Genomic DNA, 18608 nt, shown 5'->3' on the forward strand with positions numbered 1-18608 from the left:
AGGCCTATGAGTGGTACTTAAAACATACACATCAGATGTCTGAGGCCCGTCTTCACAAATGCCTGGAAGTTTGTCCCAAAAGTGAAGGGACTCCTGCAGTGTGGCACAGCATAAAATGAACTGTCAGAAACTGGATATCCAAGTGCACATTCAGGGCTCTTTGGATCCCAGCCAGTCTTTTCTTGCATAGTTTGTGTTGACCTGAGATGGGTTCTGTTAATGCTGTTGGAAGCATCCTGTAGTCAAGTGCATATAAACTACAAATTATGGTCTCTCAGAACAGCTGGCTATAACAGTATTAACACTGAAAAGGTAATGAAAATATTTCAGGATTGTTGGATCATTTGAGGGCCCTGCTATGCCTCTTAAAATGGAAACATATCTATAGGCTAATCTTTAAAATATACTTTTTGTTAATATTTCAGGTTAAAGTTACATGTAAATGGCCAAGATAAACTTCTGGTGAATGTGCATAAAAGTCTGTGGGAAGTAATGAAAACCTGCTCTGATGAGGAGGTATGGGCAACCAGTGTATTTGTGTAATGGCAGCTACTGAAGTAAGTTTATGCCAGTACTCCAGTGTTGCAGTTCTTCATATGTCATTTGGTTTATCCTAAGGTGGCCCTCTTGCTCTTTGAGCATTGTTCTTGTTTGTTGTGCACATGTTCTTTGGACATTGCTTTGCCTATAAGTGCTCCCCGCTTTTAAGACTGTGGGGTGTTCTTTTGAGTTGGGTAACTTCTGAAAAAAAGGACAGTTGAGCACCCTTAACACCATCATCTTTGCTGGAGTACAAAACAGAGGGGACCTCTTTAATCCCTGTGGGATTCAAAAGTAAGTAGAGCCATGTCAGAAACTCAAACTACATTCTCCAGCACTGGAGGAGTGCCTGTGGAAATGGGTTGCTCCTAGACAGGGCCAGGAAAAAGTCTCTCTCTAGGAAACATGCCCCCCTTTCCAGTGGGAGGAGCTCCTCTGGATTCCCAGTTCCATCATGTCTTGCTCCAAGGTGGCAGGTTGGCCATGGCGCTCCTTCACCTTCAACTTCCCCCCCTATTCCTACTATTCTAGAGTGGAGGGAGAGAGAGTTTTTGTTCTTCACAGGTAGGCGCTGCCCACCTCAAATTTCTCTCTTCATGGATGGGTGACCAGGAAGAACGGCATGTTCAAAATTACTTTAAACAAAGAAAAGGAGAAGCACCAGAGCTGTGACCAGATGAGCGGCACTGTAAAATGGCTGCCCAAATCAGCATAGCAGACACTGCAAAAATAGCTAATGGGATGTAGAGTATTAAATGGGACATGATGTGGAATGGAGTGTGGACTGCATACACTCTCTGTAGTATAGTCAGATACAAAAAATGCAGACAAAATATCTGGTGCAGACATACTCTAAAAACAATAGTGAAGCCGCTGCCAGTCTGTGAAGACAATACTGAGCTAGATAGACCAATGGTCTGACTCAGTATATGGCAGCTTCCTAAGTTCCTATGATCATTAAGTTTATTTGTCAGGGAGTAGAGCTCCTTCCTGCTGCTGCAATCCAGGAGGTTGAGCAAGATGAGCTAGCAGGTCCCAGGGAACAGGTAAGAGAGGGGCATCGTTATTCATATGGGACTTCATAGTTCTACATACAACCATTACAAGCTATCTGCCAAGACCATGCCTGTCACATTACCTAGCCAACCAACGCAGGAGTGCTGTTACTGTTGATGGCTGGAGTGTTGTGAGATGCTAGGGCTCTTGCATGCTCCACTGCTATACAGCTGCCAGGAATGCCAGCAGTTGTTTGGGAAGCAAGGACAGGAGTTGAAGGACGAGGAAGTGTCTGCTCCCTGGCAGATCTGGTTTCTCAGCAGGGGTGGATTGAGAGAGGCAGCTCCAAGAGGGAAAGGAGAACAAGAAAAATTCCCTCCCCTCTCCCCAGCAATGGAGACCTCTGAGGAGGTGGAACAGCTAATAGTATTTGATCTGCCCATCCTTGAAACTATTGCTGAATACTCCAGAAAACTACTTCCAAAAGTTGAAGGCGGGGAGTGGGGGCGGGTCCTACTGAGTGGTAATCCTAGGGAACATGGAAAACTGCTTTCTTAAACACATTCAGATTTAGGTAGGTAATGAGATCTCTCATGACCCAAATTTGATTTTGTTGTGATTGTCATATACTGCTGCTAAGTTATGGACATGACCCTTTCTTTCTTTTTTCATTTTGCTGCTATCCTTAATCCCATTGCAGCTGAAAGGCTTTGGAGCGGAATTGAACAAAATGAAATCTTGTTTCACCAAGAAGAGTAAGGTTCTTGCTCACAGGGGGAAAGCAAAATTATATGGAACGCTGGTGCAGAATGCACAGGTAACCTGTCTGAGAAAACTGGTGTGGGGTAATCCTTGGCTATTTTTCCTTTGTAACCTGCTTTTTCTCCAAACAAGCTCAGGATAGCATACTTGTTTTTCCTCACAGTAACATGTGAGGTAGATTAGATCTAGAGATAAGCCGTGTTCCAGTATGCATGCAATCTGTGTATGATGTATGCACATAGTTATTCATACATTCTGTTGAATGCACATACATCAGTACACTACATATCTGTACCCTGCATTTGAGAGGGTCTGTACCCAGTTTCACTTTCAAAATTAATGCAGGTCAACATAATGTCTGAATAAGACTATAATGACCAGGCCCTTCCTCGCTGCCGCCACCGCCATGGCCGCTTGTTCCCCTCAGGCTGCTGACAGGCCCGGACCCATCCCTTGCCTGCCTCCCTCCGCCAATGGCCTTGGTAGCCCCAAACAGCAGCAGTGGTTGACCGGGCACTTCCTTGCTGCTGCTGCTACTTCCGCTGCCACCACCACCATGGCCGCTCATTCCCTTCAGGCCACTGACAGGTTCCGGCCTGTCCCTCGTCCTTCCTTCTTTCTCTCTTCCGCTCCCTTCTTTTTCTCTCTTTCTCTCTCCTCCACTCACACTTCTGCTTTGTCTTTCTTCCTCTCCCTCTTTTTTCTTTCTCTCTCTCCCTTACTGAGTTAATAGATCTTGTACATCTTGTTTCCTCATCTAATTCACACAATAGAAGTCTCCTCCTTCACAACCCCTCTCTTTGCAGACCCCTGCCCACTGCCCTTTTATATATAGGTCTCTGCACTGGTTACCTATCTGCTTCTGAGTCCAATTCGAAGTGTTGGTTCTCACCTTTAAAACCCTTCAGGGCTTAGCACCTGATTACCTTCAGGACCACCTCTCCCAGTCAGTGCTATCCCACCCTGTGAGATCTTCTAAGGTTGTCCTTCTTTTGGTCCCTGGTCTCAGAGAAGTCCATAGTACTAGGGCCTGTGGAAGGGCTTTCTCTGTTGCTTCCCCCCCACCTCTGGAACTCTTTTCCCCACCCCGTCCCCAGATTTGGTCTGCCTCCTCCCTTTCAGTCTTTAAATCCTTATTGAAGAAATTTCCTTTCTGCCAGGTGTTTGCCCTTTAATTTAATGTGGGTTTTTTTGTTGGTCTTGGATGCTGTTCTTGTTTGTACACCACCCTTAGTCTGTGGATTGGGCAGTATAGTAAATCTTTAAATGAATAAAATAAAATAATTAAATATAGATTCCTCTCCTCTAAAATCAAGAACATCTTCCGACCAGTAACATTGCATTCCAACTGACCTTAACCATCACAGGCTCCTCCTCCTTATCTGCATATGGAATCCCCACTGCCCAATCACCATGGTGCTTCTGCTTTCACAGGCTCCTCCTCCCTATCTGCATATGGAATGCCCAATGTCCAATCAGGTGCTTTGGCTTGTGAACTTTCGCAAGAGCTGCCACACATGGAATTAGCCATGGATATGCCTTAGAGAATGATTGATAGATAGATAGACAGACAGACAGACAGATAGAGAACTAGCACCTTGTATTTAGCCCAGAAGCTTATTGGTAGCCAGAGTTGTTCTTTGGTATAGGAGTAATATGGTATCTCCAAGATGACCCAGAGACCAACCTGGCTGCCACATTCTGTACCAACTGCAGTTTCCAGAATAGGTATAAAGGCAACCTCTCATAAAGCGCATTGTAGTAGTCAAGTCTGGAGGTTACTAGCACAGGTACCACTGTTACATTTGAGGTCGTTCATCTCAAGACATAAACACAGCAGGCATATCAGCCAAAGCTGATGGAAAGCACCTCTGGCCACCACCTCGACCTGCAACACCAGAGAGGGGTTTGTATCTAGAAGCATTCCCAGACTGTGTTCCTATTGCTTCTGGGGAAGTGTAGCCCTATCCAGAACCAGCAGTTCAGAATTGACTCCAGAGTTCCAACATCGCACAATAAATACCTCTGTTGTATTTGGATTCAGTCTTGGTTTGTTATCCCTCATCCAGCTCATCACTGCCTCCAGGCAGGCATTTAGGAGGTTATGCCTTCACCTGATGATGCTGACATGGAGAAATAGATTTGGGTGTCGTCAGCATATTGATGACACCCTGCATCAGATCTTCTGATGATCTCTCCCAACGGTTTCATGTAGCTGTTAAAAATCATTGCAGACAGTATGAAGCCCTGAGGGACGCCATTTAAAAAATCAGATTTTGAAGAGCAACAGTCTCCAAGGGACAGCATCTGGAATCTGCCCAAAAGGTAGGAGTGGAACCACTGGAAAGCAGCCCCCTCAGATGCATAGTATCTGGAAGGATACTATGGCGAATAATAACGAAAGCCGCCAAGAGATCCAGAAGGACCAACAGAGTCACACTCCCTCTGTCAGTTCCTAACTGGAGATCATCCATCAGGCCAAACAAAGCAGTCTCCGCTCTGTAGCCCCCCACCCCAAGCCAGTTTGAAATGGGTCTTGATAATCTGTTTCTTCGACGTGACCTCTGTCTTTTACACCAATGGGCTGTGCGCCGGTGCAGAGACTTTGTCAGACCCTAACAAGCTCAGTTCTCCTGATTTAGGCGGGAACCCTGCCCTCAGCTGCTATATGCGGCTGTGCCACTCAGTCTTCATCGTCCTTGCTTCATTAGACATCATGGAATCTTCAGCTTGGCAACAAGCAGGACTATTCTTGAATCCCTGTTTTCACGCCTATTATTGGTTTTGTTTTTTGGTTTGGTGCAGTAGCAGTTTTTTCTTGCCATTTTTATTATACACTCTCTCTCTCTCTCTCTCTCTCTCTCTCTCTCTCTCTCTCTCTCTCTCACACACACACACACACACACACACACACACACACACACACACACACACTCTCTCTCTCTCTCTCTCTCTCTCTCTCTCTCTCTCTCTCTCTCTCTCTCTCAATCTTCCTGGCTCAGATTCTGTCTGGGACAGGGCTTTGTGGCCGACTGGCCAAAAGTTTTCTATGCCAGGCACAAAGAAATTTAAGAAATGTGTTTGCTGTGGATTTAAGATCCCTTCCCCCGATACTCATACCAACTGTCTTCTCTGCCTAGAGGAATCCCACATTTTCGAGACCTGTATTCATTGCCAGAGGTTTACGAAGCAGGCTCGAAAGAATAGGGCTTTTTGCTTGTGCACTGCCCTGTGGGACTTGGCCCTCCATTCTTCAGAGGCCTTGTCATTGAAGCAATAGATTAAAATGGCTTCTTCAATGCAACCAGAGCGCTTGGACTCCACTCCTCTGGCACCAGAACTCCCGGCCTCTGTACCGGTGTCATCAACGCCTGCCTCGGACCTATCTGTGGTGTCAGCCCCTTCTGTGCCGCTCAAGGACTTGCCTAAGCAGACTTTACCTCTGGTACCAGACCTCCCTTTGGTACCGATCAAGAAGAAAAAGAAGCCAATGCTGGTTCCTCATCTGCCAGCAGACCAACACCTTTCACCTATCCCCAAAAAGAAGAAGCCCTTGCCAGTCTCTTCTTCGGAGGCTCCACTGGTGAAGAAGCCGAAATTGGCATCTTCGGGGCATGGCTCAGCAATTTTGGACCAGGCGTCCAAAGGTCGCTCCTCCAATACCAAGTTCTACTGGCCCTCGCCCTAGTTCTCTGGTGGCCTTGTTGTCTCCCAGTCAGATGCCCAACTGTACCTTTGTGGGACAGGAACTCTCAGTAGCAGCCAATGAATGGGACTATGCTGTGTTGGACTACAAACCCTATTCGTCGGACAAGCCCACTGCAAATGCCTCATGGCTGCCTCCACGTCATTTGTCTCCCAGGCTCTCTGTGGAGCAGCCCTCACTTGGCAATTGGAGAGCACGTTGGGACTTAGAGGAGCGCTCCTCAGAGTACAGATATGGGAGAGACTGGGATCGTCGTGGGCCTTCATACACTGATCAATACCGTGTCTCTGCACGAGGTTCCACATATGTAGAGGACGAATTCTCCTTTTATGGAGATTGGCACCGTGACACTGTCATTTATAGACAGTATTCCTCTGATTATCGTTCTGACTATGGGAAGCCCTGATACGGATCCTGGTACAGAGAGAGTTCTGCTTATGGAGAAGCTGGAACTATTTGTGGTTGGCATAAGGCCCCTTTGCATTTGGAAGGGAGGCCTTGCTCTCCTCAACAAGACCTTTGGGATTGCGCTTCGGAAGTTTCAGTTCAGTCTTTGATGCCACAACTTGCCTTGGTACCGTCTGCAGCGGCAGATGGGTTGTTACCGGAACCATTGGGGAAACCAGACTGAGCTCCCAGCTGCCCCTCTGGTCTTGGCCCCAGATTCGGTGGCTCCTCTTGAGACGGAAAGTGAAAGTGAACCTGGCTCTCCAGACTCTAAGCCAGTATCTCTATCGGAAGATTTGAAGCAATACTCAGCCTATGTGGCCCGCATGGCCTTGGCCCTCGGTGTGAGCCTTGATACGCAACAGAAAGGGGAATTGGACTCTTTATGTGGTCTCATTGATGTTGAGGCTAAGGTACCGACCACTCTGCCACTTAACACTGCCTTATTGGGAGTCATGCATGGACACTGGAAAAAGCCAGCAACTCTTTTGCAACCCAACAGGCGTTTGGAGAACTTCTATAGGGTGCAGATGCAGGAAGATATGACCACCTTGAAGAATCATCCTACACCTGATTCCATTGTGATGGAGACATCCCAGCAGAAGTCTAAAGTTTGCATTCACTCTGTGCCGGGTGATAAGGAGGGCAGGAAGGTGGCCCCCTTTTTGGATCTTCTGCCCCAGGATAAGTGTGATCTGGCGAAGGACATCCTGTGCAAGGCTGTCCAGATGGCAAAGCAAGAACTTTTCTTGGCCAGATACTCTGTGGAATGCGCAGCAAAGGTAATGGCCGTGTCCGTGGCTCTCAGGAGGCAAGCCTGGCTGCGTTTCTCCAGGCTGACCTACAAGGCCTGCACTAGGATTAAGGATCTCCCCTTCGAGGGCTTTAGCCTCTTCGCAGAACAGACTGATGACACCTTACAGATGGTGCAGAAGCTGAGGAGTATGGCAAAATCTATGTCCTACTCTTCATCTGCTCCTAAGCTGCAGAGGCAACCCAGGTGGTCCACATAACAACAGCCTAAAGCCCCTTCACAGCAGCAATCCTTGTCGGAGCGTTCTTTTCAGGTCAGCAAGTTCCAACCCTGATACAAGTCTGGGTTCCAGCCCAATAAGCCTACCTTTCAGAAACAGCGTCCAAATACCTTTCAGAAAAAGCAATAACTATTGGGCCTTTCGGACCTGCCTGGCTTCCTTTCTGGTGAATTGGGACAAAGTGATTGTGGATCAGTGGGTCCTCACAGTCATACGCATGGGTTATGCCCTCAAGTTTTGCCAGACACCACCGTTGTCCGGGGCCGTGACTACTCCATCGACCCCAGCGTTGTATCAGGTTGTCTCTGCTCTCCTCTTGAAGGATGCAATTGAGAAGGTCGCCAGTGTGGCAAGCCCTAGTTTTTATTCCTGTTACTTTGTCGTTCCGAAACCAGACGGCGGTCAGCACCCTATATTGGACCTCGGGCCCGAACAGACAGCTTGTTTACAAGCATTTCTGGATGCTGTCAGTATCAACTATTTTGGCCCTGTTGGGGAAAGACATGTGGATGGTCTCCTTGGACCTGAGAGACGCTTACTATCATATCTCCATACGCCCTCAACATCACTGTTTCCTGTGCTTCCTGATGGGGGAGTCACCTATCAGTTCAAGGCCTTACTGTTTGGCCTCACGATGGCCCCAAGGGTCTTTACAAAGTGTCTGGCCCCTGTGGTGGCGTTTCTGCAAGAAAAGGGGATACAAATCCTGTCATAGCTAGATGATTAGCTCATCCTGGCAGGTTTGAAGTGGGTTGCTTTGAGCTCTCTCAACGCAGTCATAGATACTCTGCAGAGCCTGGGCTTGCAGATCAACTTCAAGAAGTCTCGGCTGGATCCAGCCCACAGGATACAATTTATAGGGCTGATCTTCAGTACCAGCTTGGAACAAGTCTTCCTCCCAGAGGCCCGCATAGAGACACTTATGTGGCTGGCCTCTGCTTTCCTAGCCAGAGGGCCACAGACCATGCATTCAGTGCAGTGCCTGTTAGGTCATATGGCTGTCACCATGTACATGCTTCCGCATGCTCGCCTTTGGATGCGCATCATTCAGAGGTGGTTCCTGGATGTACTCAATCTCCTTTGGGACTCCACTCAGTTGGAGCGCATGTCTCCTCGTTTGGTGTGGGAAGCTGCGGACTGGTGGGTCAAGCCTCATCATCTGATCCTTGGCTCCCTCTTTCAGGTCTCCCCTCCACGCTGGGTGATTACGACTGACACGTCGGAGTTAGGTTGGGGCACTCATTTGGGCGGTTATTGCCTAAGCAGCCATTGGACGTTGACAGAGAGGGGTTGGCACATCAACTACTTGGAGCTGTCGGCCATATTCCATGCCCTAAGGGGCTTCTTACCCATAATTGCAGGTTGTTCGGTGACCATTCAAACCGACAATACAGTGGCGCAGACCTATATCTATCAGCAAGGAGGCACGACCTCCAGGAGCCTCCTGTTTCTTTCGATTGACCTCTGGCATTGGTGCGTAGCACATGCGGTGACGCCTCATGCAATCTACATCCAAGGGAACCTGAATGTCTAGGTGGACATGCTGCGCAGGCTGAAAAGTCTCCCACAAGTGGACCTTGGACTGGGGTGTACTCCGGGACATATTTGCAGTGTGGGGTGCTCCGGATCTAGATGTCTAGATCTCGAGACAATGCTCAGTGTGCCCTCTAAGGGGAAGGGAGGGCTCTCTGGGCGATGCTTTCATCCTGTCCTAGAAAAGCCCCTTCCTTTACCTGTTTCCGCCATTCCCCCTCATACCAAAGGTTCTTCACAAGCTGAGGGAGGACCACTCCAGGGCCATCAAGGGCCTGATACCACCTGGGTGGCTCAGGAGGCCTTGGTCTGTAGCTCTGAGGTAGCTGACAGTGACTTGGGTGTGCTTCCCGTTCTGCCTCACCTGCTGTCACAGGAGAAAGGTTGGGTGCTCTATTCAGACATCCAGTGTCTGCACCTGTCTGCCTGGAAGATCTGACTGACTTCCTGGTGAGACTCAGAGACATTTTGCTGGCAGCTAGAAACCCCTAGACGAGGAAGTCATATGGACACAAATGGACTCGTTTCTTTTCATTTGCTAATCAGAATGGGTTTGATGTTCTTAATCCATCTGTTCAAAATGTTTGTACCTACCTGTTATCCTTGAAAGTGTCTAGCTTGAAGCTCTCCTCTCTCAGAGTACATTTGGCGGCCATTGTGGTGCATTCGCCTGCCTCTTGGGTTTCGTGGTTGAAGGACCTGCTGATAAAGAGTTTTCTGAAGGGTTTATCACATATTTTGCCAGATGACCCTCTTATGTCACCAGCTGGGGACTTGTCAGTAGTTCTGGCCAGTTTTCTGCGACCACCCATTGAGCCTTTGGCCTCAGTTGATCCTCGTCTCCTGACGTGAAAGGTTGCCTTCTTAGTGGCAATCACCTAATAGGAGGGTGCATGAACTGTTGGCCCTGAGGACTGATCTACTGTACCTGCAGTTTCATAAAGATAAGGTCGTGCTCTGGCCGGATGTTCAATTCCTTCTGAAGGTAATTTCTACCTTTCATCGCTCGCTACCACTCACCTTGCCTGTATTTTTTTCAAAACCCTTCATCTGATGCAGAATGCAGGTTGCACTGTTTGGATGTTCAAAGGGCATTGTCCTCCTATGTTCAGAGCTCAGCGGGTTGGAGGAAAACTCCTTCTCTGTTTGTTCTATATGATGGGCCTTGCAGGGGCTTGCAAGTTTCTGCTCAGTCCCTGTCTAGGTGGATTGTCTCTACTATTGAACTTTGTTACAATTTAGCACATAAACAATTGCCTGTGACTGCTAAGGCACACTCAGTTAGGTCTATGGCAGCCTCTGTTGCCTTTGATCATGCAGTCCCTTTGGACACTATCTGTCAAGAAGCTACTTAGGCGTCGCCCCATTCCTTTATCCGGTATTATGCTGTTGATGCCAGGGCACGGAATGATGCTAGGTTTGGCAGGACTGTCCTGCAGTCCATTTTCAGATGATGTACCTTGTTTCTATGAAATAAATTCTTCTTGCAGAGTGCAGCCTTGTTTCCGTTTGTTTCCTCCTCCTTGGGTACTAGCTTGTTATGCGCCCATTGGTGTAAAAGACCACGTGAGACCACGTCAAACAACCACAGGTTGCTTACCTGTAACTTTGGTTGTTCTAGTGGTCATCCGTCTTTTTACACGCCCTCCCGTCTCCCCGCTGGGTCTACTGAAGGTGGACTCCGTGACTATGGAGATGTGCAGTGGCACAGCCACATATAGCGGCTGGGGGCAGGGTTCCTTCCTAAATCAGGAGAATTGAGCTTGTTAGGTCCCAACGAGGTCTCTGCGCAGGTGTATAGCGCATTGTTGTGAAAGGACAGATGACCACTAGAAGAACTAAAGTTACAGGTAAGCAACCTGTAATTTCTCCAAGACTGTCTGGAAGAATTATATACTGCTTTTCAACAATTTCTCAAAGTGGTTTAAATATAAAAAATAAATAGAAATAAATAAGATGGTTCACTGTCCCCAGAAGACTCATAATCCAAAACAGACATAAGGAAACACCACCAACAACCATTTGGGAAAATGCTGTGCTGGAGTTGAATAGGGCCACTTACTCTAAACAGAAGAGTTTTTAATCACCATTTTAAAAGGTGCCCCTTTGCTTAGTTAGCAGGAAGATTCAGTCAGCTGAGAATCTAATCAGGGATTTAAAAATTAACGCCACAAGCCTGTTGCTCCTCCCCCCGACCACCACCTTGCTGAGCTCCGTAAGAGTATGCACCTACCTAATTCCTGGCTGTGTTCTGTGCCCCCAAGAAGACTACAATTCCCAGGTTCAAATTCAAAATTCCAAGTCCAAGGCTGGTTGGCAATGGAACCACTGAAGATGGAGCAATCCTGGGAGGGCTTTCAGCCAGCACTGGTCTGGATGGGCTATGAGTGGGCAGGGGCTTGGGTGCAAAGAGGGAGCAGGTACATCCACCCACACACCCCATCCCAGGAGCAGAGGATGGGTGCTGTGGCCAGAGAAACAGCACAAACTGCCCTTCTGCAGGCAACTTCTCAGTATATTACACAAACATATCTATGGTGGGGGGACAGTACTGTGAAAGATCAAAACTAACCCTATGATAGCTAATGTGTAATATACCTGGAAGTTGCCTGCAGAAGGTCAAAATTGTGGAAGCTAAAACTGTTATATGTGCTGTATACACTTTAGTTACAGTCAAACCTTTCACTTTCTGATCTCCTGAGCAGAACAAATATACTCTGAGGGACTCATTTCTTATATGCTCACACATAGTTGCTCTGTTTGGATCCTGGGTACTTCTGCAAACTTAAAATAATAAGGTGGAGGAAGAGCAATTTGATAAGATCGAGATGTAGGATGTTACTTCCATGAGCTCAGTAAACTTTGAAAGAGAGTGGCTTCTGGTGCTAGATTAGTGACGGGACACCTCAGTTTGGAGTGGGACCAGGAAAGTCTCAAGGTAAACTTCTAATCTGGATCATGATCTGTTGCATTCATAATGAATGGGTTCTGTGCCTGCGCAGGGACCTCGCGGGTAGACTAACTAGCTCCTTGAGACGCCCACTCTGCCTTGCACATGCTCCGTGCTTCCATTGTAAACGGCAGCTGAGGGCGCCATCTCTTCAGTTTCTATTTGACTGCCAATGCGTCAATATCTCGGTACTGGCTTCTTGGATTATTTGAAATAGAAAAGACAAGTGAGTTTTCAGGGTTGATTTTTGGGATGTATAGGACCTCAGGACCATTTGTATGGTCCTCAGGATGTATAGGACCTTAAGACAATTCTTTTGCTAAACGGGGGTGGGGGGAGGACTTGAGAAAGGATTTGTGAATGGACACTGCGGGGTGTCTGCCCTGGCTGCTCCTTAACATCATGGAGTTAAAGAAAATGTTCAAAAGATGTGTAGAATGCCGTGCAAAGCTGCCATCTACAGATTACCATGAATCGTGCTTGTGCCTTGGAGATAATACTGCTGCTTGTAAAATTTGCTGCTCGTTCTCAAAACAAACAATGAAAAACAAAGCACTCTGCCTTTGAGCAGCATTCTACGGTGAGGAATTAAGACCGCCGACGCCAAGACAAAGCTACCCTTCGATGTCAGAGACTCGCTCGAGCTCGATGCCAAGCTCAATGTTGAGCACACATGGAGCTGCAGTGACGCAGTCTAAAACCGTGTCAGAGCAGACGAAGCTTGTTTTCAAGAGACCAAAGGAGGTCTCGAAGACAAGCCACAGACATAAAGGAAGAAAGCGGAAGCATGCCTCAGGAGAAGAGAGCACTTCACTTCCAACAAAAAAGCACCACAGCAAGACAGGGAATGGAACTCCATCCCCAATGATGTTGCTGGCTTATAGCCTGACAAGGGAGAACGGCTGCTGACATCAAAGCCTCAAAAGGTTCTAGCCTTTTGATAACTCTACTTTACTGGTAGCAATAATTTCAGTTATTTGTCGGTGTTACAAGCTAGAGAACGGCTGCTGACATCAAAGCACCAAACCGCGACTAGGATGTCGATACCAAAGACTTTGACAGTCTGTGCAAGGCAGAGTGGGCATCTCGAGGAGCTAGTTAGTCTACCCGCGAGGTCCCTCCACAGGCACAGAACCCAGTCATTATGAATACAACGGATCACTACCACATCAAGAGTTAGAGATGAGCAACCTGTTTTTGCCAAACTATATAATCTTGTTCGTTTTAGCACTTATTTAGTTTTGCTACTCTTTGGAGTAGTCTATGATTCTTATCTCGCTTATTGCCACAAGTATGAGAGGTAGGTTAGGCTTGGAGATAATGACTGATTCCAGGCTACATAGTAAGCTGGATGCTGATTTGAACGAGCAGTCCAGGCAGTCCCCAAACTGACTCTGTCCTAAGCTCTTGCAAATAATTAGTCAAAACACATAGCGGCTCAGGTGTTAACTTTCTGAGTCTCTTAATATGCCAGTCTGTTTCTGTGATGGGCAGAACTGGTTTCATTTGGGTCCCTGTAAAAGGTCTGATAGTTCCTACAAATAGCAACATCCAATGCTAGGCTGGTATGAACCTGATGAGCCCTCTGGATGGGAGATCCCGGAAGTGCCTCTATCGCTGAATACAAGTATAACAACTTTTAAAATTGGTTTTATTTATTTGGGAATTAGCAAGCAAAGAAGGATGTTACCAAGATCAAAGCCATATAATATATACATTATATTACAAATATTGTTGTAAATGTCCAATTTTTTCCTCTTAAGCTCCAACGGGAAAAACTTCAATCAAGACTAGCTAAAGTAGATGAACTTATTAAAAAAATGGATAGCAGTCTTCATGCTCTGGAGAAAGGTAAAGCCTCAAAAGGTTCTAGCCTTTTGATAACTCTACTTTACTGGTAGCAATAATTTCAGTTATTTGTCGGTGTTACAAGCTAGAGAAAATGGAAAGCATTACAGCCCTGCAAACATGATTTGGTTTAGAATTGTCAGGCTGTATAATACAGTACTTGGTGTAAAAAAAAAAAAAATCAAATTCTGTACTTGGAACTTGCACATTCAAAGCACAGGGGTGAGGAACCATGCAGAGAACAAGCCATTGTACAGAACACAGTGCTGCAGCCCCCTTATCAATGGAAGTCCCATCTGTAGCTTCATTTGACTTCTGAAGCTTCAGAGAATACAACCTGTATGCCTTCAGAATAACAGTATATAACCCTGATAGTTATACTATCAGGGTTATACTTTTTTTAAAAAACAGGCAAGAGGAGTTCTGGGTGTCATATGCTATACTGTGCTGACATAGAACGTGTACGGTCCCTTCTAATAGGAACTATTGGAATAGAATAACTAATTTGGTTTTTGGTTTTTCTCAGTGTCTTATGATGATGAAAGCAGACTTTGTTCATAAATTACTGTTGCCTGCTCTTAATATATTCTTTCTGTATTTCCTTTTGAACACTTTCTGTAAGTGTAAAGAAAATGCAGTCTAATTACAGTATTTTAATTTGTTGAACCTCAATACACTAAACCTCCAAGATATAAAAGTTGCATTTTCTGCAGGGTTTCCTTGAATATGTGTATAGCATTTTGGGACTAAGTGTTCTTGTTAAACACTTCTTGCTTTTTAGAAACTGCTGATTTAGAAAAGTCTGAGTTGGACGTTAAGGTCTCCATAGCAAAATATGAATCCAAGCTGAAAGATGCTGAGAGAGGTACAGTAGTCATTTTGAGATACATGATCAATGTATTGTGCATGACTATACTGAAGTCGTGCATCCTCCTTTTTAGCCTACTTCCCAGTAAGCTTATGAGATCACCCAGCATTGTGTGTGTGTGTGTGTGTCCTGACTATCAACTTCGCAACGCCTGGACCAATATGAACCAAATCGGGTACAGTTGTAGGGACACCTGCTTAACCAATTTGAGCCAAATTTGCTACAGATATAGGGACACATAGGGATGCCCAAATGACATAGTGAGTGATGTCATCAACTCCAATTCAAGATGGCGGTCATGTGAACATCTGAGATGCAAGCGGGATAATTTGTGGATTGTCTAACCAACTTAAACCAAATTACGTACAGTTGCAGTGAGTGACACACAGGGACACTTCAATGGTATAGCTTATAATGATGTAATCCACCCCGTTTCAAGACGGTGGATACATGAACATTTGAGGTGCAAGAGATCTAACTTGTGAACCTTGATTTGAACCAAATTGAGTCCAGTTGTAGAGACAGTGAAAAGAAAGTAGGCTGATTAGTTCTTACTAAAACAACTTGTTTTTTCCCCTACTACATGAGGAATAAAGGAGGTTCCGTCCTGGCATTGCTTAAAAGTAAATGTTGTCTTCCTTAGGTACATCTATATTGCACATGGTGAAAATCCTGCATGGAAGTCACGACATGTGTAATAGTATTTCAATATATACATTAGAAAGTTGTGATTGGCTACACATTCCCAGTGCTTGCATATATGCTGTGAATTCCCTGCCTGTAGGATCATAATACCCTATATGTAGAATTTGCTCAACCCTCAACAAATTATCCCCATCTGGAAATTTCATTTTTGTGTACATCATCCTTTAGAGAGGAAATCTGAATATTTTGTCAGGAACCAGACTTGCTTAATCGGATAGAATATACAACTATGCTTGCCATCTACTCCTAGGCGCTTAATTGTGTGTCTTTGCATTCTTAGAGCTGGAAAGCTGCAAAGCCCAAGAGGAAGAACTTCAAAGGTAGTATTTGGCATTAAACTTTGAACTACATTTGCATCCTGTGAAGTGTTCTTGTGTTTTAGCACTTTCCAGAGTATTTTGCTCTCACATATTGCATTTTTCCCCTTGCTGGATTCCTGTAGAGAGCATTCAATTCTCAGAGATCAAAAGCAAGAGAGAACTTCTGAGATCAGCCATCTCCAGGAAGATGCAAACAGATATCAGGAGCTCATGAAGAAATACAAGTAAAGTAATTTAAAGGGAATTTTGCTGTTATGCTTCTCACCAGCTAATCAGTTCCATACCAGCATATTTTGTCTCTGTGTTATGTGCTATCTCTGTAAGTTTCATCCCTATTAGCAGTGAATCTAGTTGTTTTGTGACTTTCCTTCACCCTCAAATGAGGTGGCATTTATAGGGAAGATTTTTACTGCCTAGGAGAAAACAGTACTAAAGGCTGCTATCTCCCTGCTGATCTAAAAAAATTATACAAACTTGAATCAAACATTCCCTCCTTTTTTGTGTATAGTTGTTAGACTGATCCCAGAGAATAAGTGCTAAATAAGCCTGTGTGGGGTTTCAAATAACACAAGGAAGTTCAATTTCACAGGGTTACTTCTCAGATTCAAAAGCTTGCTCATTTGTGACTGGTGTACTCTCTAAGAAATGTGCATGCACACAATTTTATTTATTTATCAAATTTGCACACTGCTCCAAACTTTCTTCTCTGGGTGGTTTACAGCAACATAAAACAGGTTAAAACACAGAAAAATAAAAACTTTAAAACAATTAAAAACCAGACACAGATTAAAAAGTTTGGGTGAAGAAAGAAGTCTTCAAGTGCTTTTAAAAAGTTGTCAGAAATGGGGAGGCTCATATTTCAGTAGGGAGTGCATTCCATAGTCTTGGGGCCGCAACAGAGAAGGCTCATCCTCATTTGGGCACCAGATGAGCCGGTGGCAACCGGAGATGAACCACTCTGGATTATCTCAATGGGCGATGAAGCTCATGGTGAAGAAGACATTCTCTTAAATACCCAGGGCCTAAGCTGTTTAGGACTTTATAGGTTATAACCAGCATTTTGTGTTTTGCCTGGAAACCTATCAGCAGCCAGTATAGCTCTTTCAACACAGGAGTAATGTAGTCTCTCCAAGATGACCCAGATACCATCCTGGCTGCTGCATTCTGTACCAACCACAGTTTCCGCAGTATGTACAAAGGCAGCCCCACATCGAACGCATTGCAAAAGTCAAGTCTGGAGGTTACCAGCGTATGTACCACTGTTCCGAGGTCGTTCATCTCAAGAAACAGACACAGCTGGCGTATCAGCCAAAGCTGATAGAAAGCACTTCCTGGCCACCACCTTAACCTGAGATACCAGGGAGGGGTGTGGATCCAGAAGCACTCCCAGACTGCATACTTGTGGGAAGCCCCATCCAGAACCTGCAGATCAAAATTCTCTCTGGAGTTCTGACCCCTCACAATAAGTGCCTCCATCTTATCTGGATTCAGTCTATTATCCCTCATTCAACCCATTGCCGCCTCAAGGCAGGCATTTAGGAAGGTTATGCCTTCACCTGATGATGTTGACATGGAGAAATCAACATACTGATAACACCCTGCACCAAATCTCCTGATGATCTCTTCCAGCGGTTTCATGTAGATGAAGCCAGTGTGGTATAGTGGTTAGTGTTGGACCAGGACCGGGGAGACCTGAGTTCAAATCCCCATTCAGCCATGAAACTCACTGAGTGACCCTGGGCCAGTCATGTCTCTCTCAACCTAATCTACCTCATAGGGTTGTTGTGAGGATAAACATAACCATGTACACTGCTTGGGGCTCCTTGGAGGAAGTGTGGGATATAAACATAAAAATAAAATAAATAAATAAATAAATTAAAAAGATGATAAAAAGCATTGGAGACAGTATGAAGCCCTGGGGATGCCATACATAAGCTCACAATTCGAAGAGCACAACAGTCTGCAAGCCACACCATCTGGTATCTGTCTGAGAGGTAAGAGCAGAACTATGGTGAAACAATGCCTCCCACCCCCAACACTCTCAGATGTTCTAGAAGGATACTATGACTGATAGTATCAAAAGCCACCGAGAGATCCAAAAGGACCAACATAGTCACACTTCCTCTGTCAGTTCCCAATTGGAGATTATCCATCAGGCTGACGAAGACAGTCTCCACCCCATCACCTGCCCGAATGCCAGTATGAAATGGGTCTAGATAATCAGTTCCTCCAAGATTGTCTGGAGCTGGAGGCCACCACCCACTCAGATATAATGCCCAGCCATTTTAATGTCCGCTCAGTTAATTTTAGATCCCACTCAGGTTGAATCAAGAAGTACCCACTCTGAATACATGTGCGCACACAATGCCTTGATAGTGCTGCCCAGAACAAAACTCATTCCACACAGAGATGAGAAAATTTAAAGGGAACACTGCTTGGGACAATAAAAATTGTTCAGCCAGGGTGCAAAACTAATTTGGCTTAATGCTAACCAATACCTTTTCAAATAAGAGTGTTTCCTATGTGAGTGAGTACGTGCCTCACACAGACAGACATAGCCATAGCTTGGGCAATTGCTATGACTTGAGGTCATTGTCTTATTCTAATTAAAAGGAATAAGTGAACATTTCAGTGACAATAAAATTATGGGGGCAGGGCAATGAGGAGATCTTATTTTTTCCTCTCGCTTCCCATAGAATCCTTCCCAGATCCCAAAGTACTCTATTCTAATGACTTCAGAAACAAAGTGTATGTTGAGTTGAATTGATTATGGTCATAGACCAGCAATAAAGACTGTATGTGAGTGTGCTCCCCTCTCTCTCAACTGCCTAATTTGACTGTAAATCCATCATGAGAAGCTTGTGCTAGACTGAAGAGAAGCCCCTCCCGCCAGCCAGCC

General features: G+C 45.6%; 1 protein-coding gene across 3 annotated transcripts in view; it reads left to right on the top strand.

Moving 5' to 3' along the window:
* KNL1 (kinetochore scaffold 1) overlaps window positions 1-18608 on the top strand; it is an 82303-nt gene that overhangs the window by 46744 nt on the left and 16951 nt on the right. For all 3 annotated transcript variants that reach the window (XM_053257641.1, XM_053257662.1, XM_053257652.1), the window contains exons 15-20: window positions 426-516; window positions 2237-2353; window positions 13732-13819; window positions 14598-14681; window positions 15670-15709; window positions 15832-15933. In XM_053257641.1, coding sequence (XP_053113616.1) covers window positions 426-516; window positions 2237-2353; window positions 13732-13819; window positions 14598-14681; window positions 15670-15709; window positions 15832-15933 — 522 coding nt within the window. The remainder of the gene's footprint in view (window positions 1-425; window positions 517-2236; window positions 2354-13731; window positions 13820-14597; window positions 14682-15669; window positions 15710-15831; window positions 15934-18608) is intronic.

This window comes from Hemicordylus capensis, chromosome 1 (assembly GCF_027244095.1).
Source record: "Hemicordylus capensis ecotype Gifberg chromosome 1, rHemCap1.1.pri, whole genome shotgun sequence".
Taxonomy (NCBI): Eukaryota; Metazoa; Chordata; class Lepidosauria; order Squamata; family Cordylidae; genus Hemicordylus; species Hemicordylus capensis.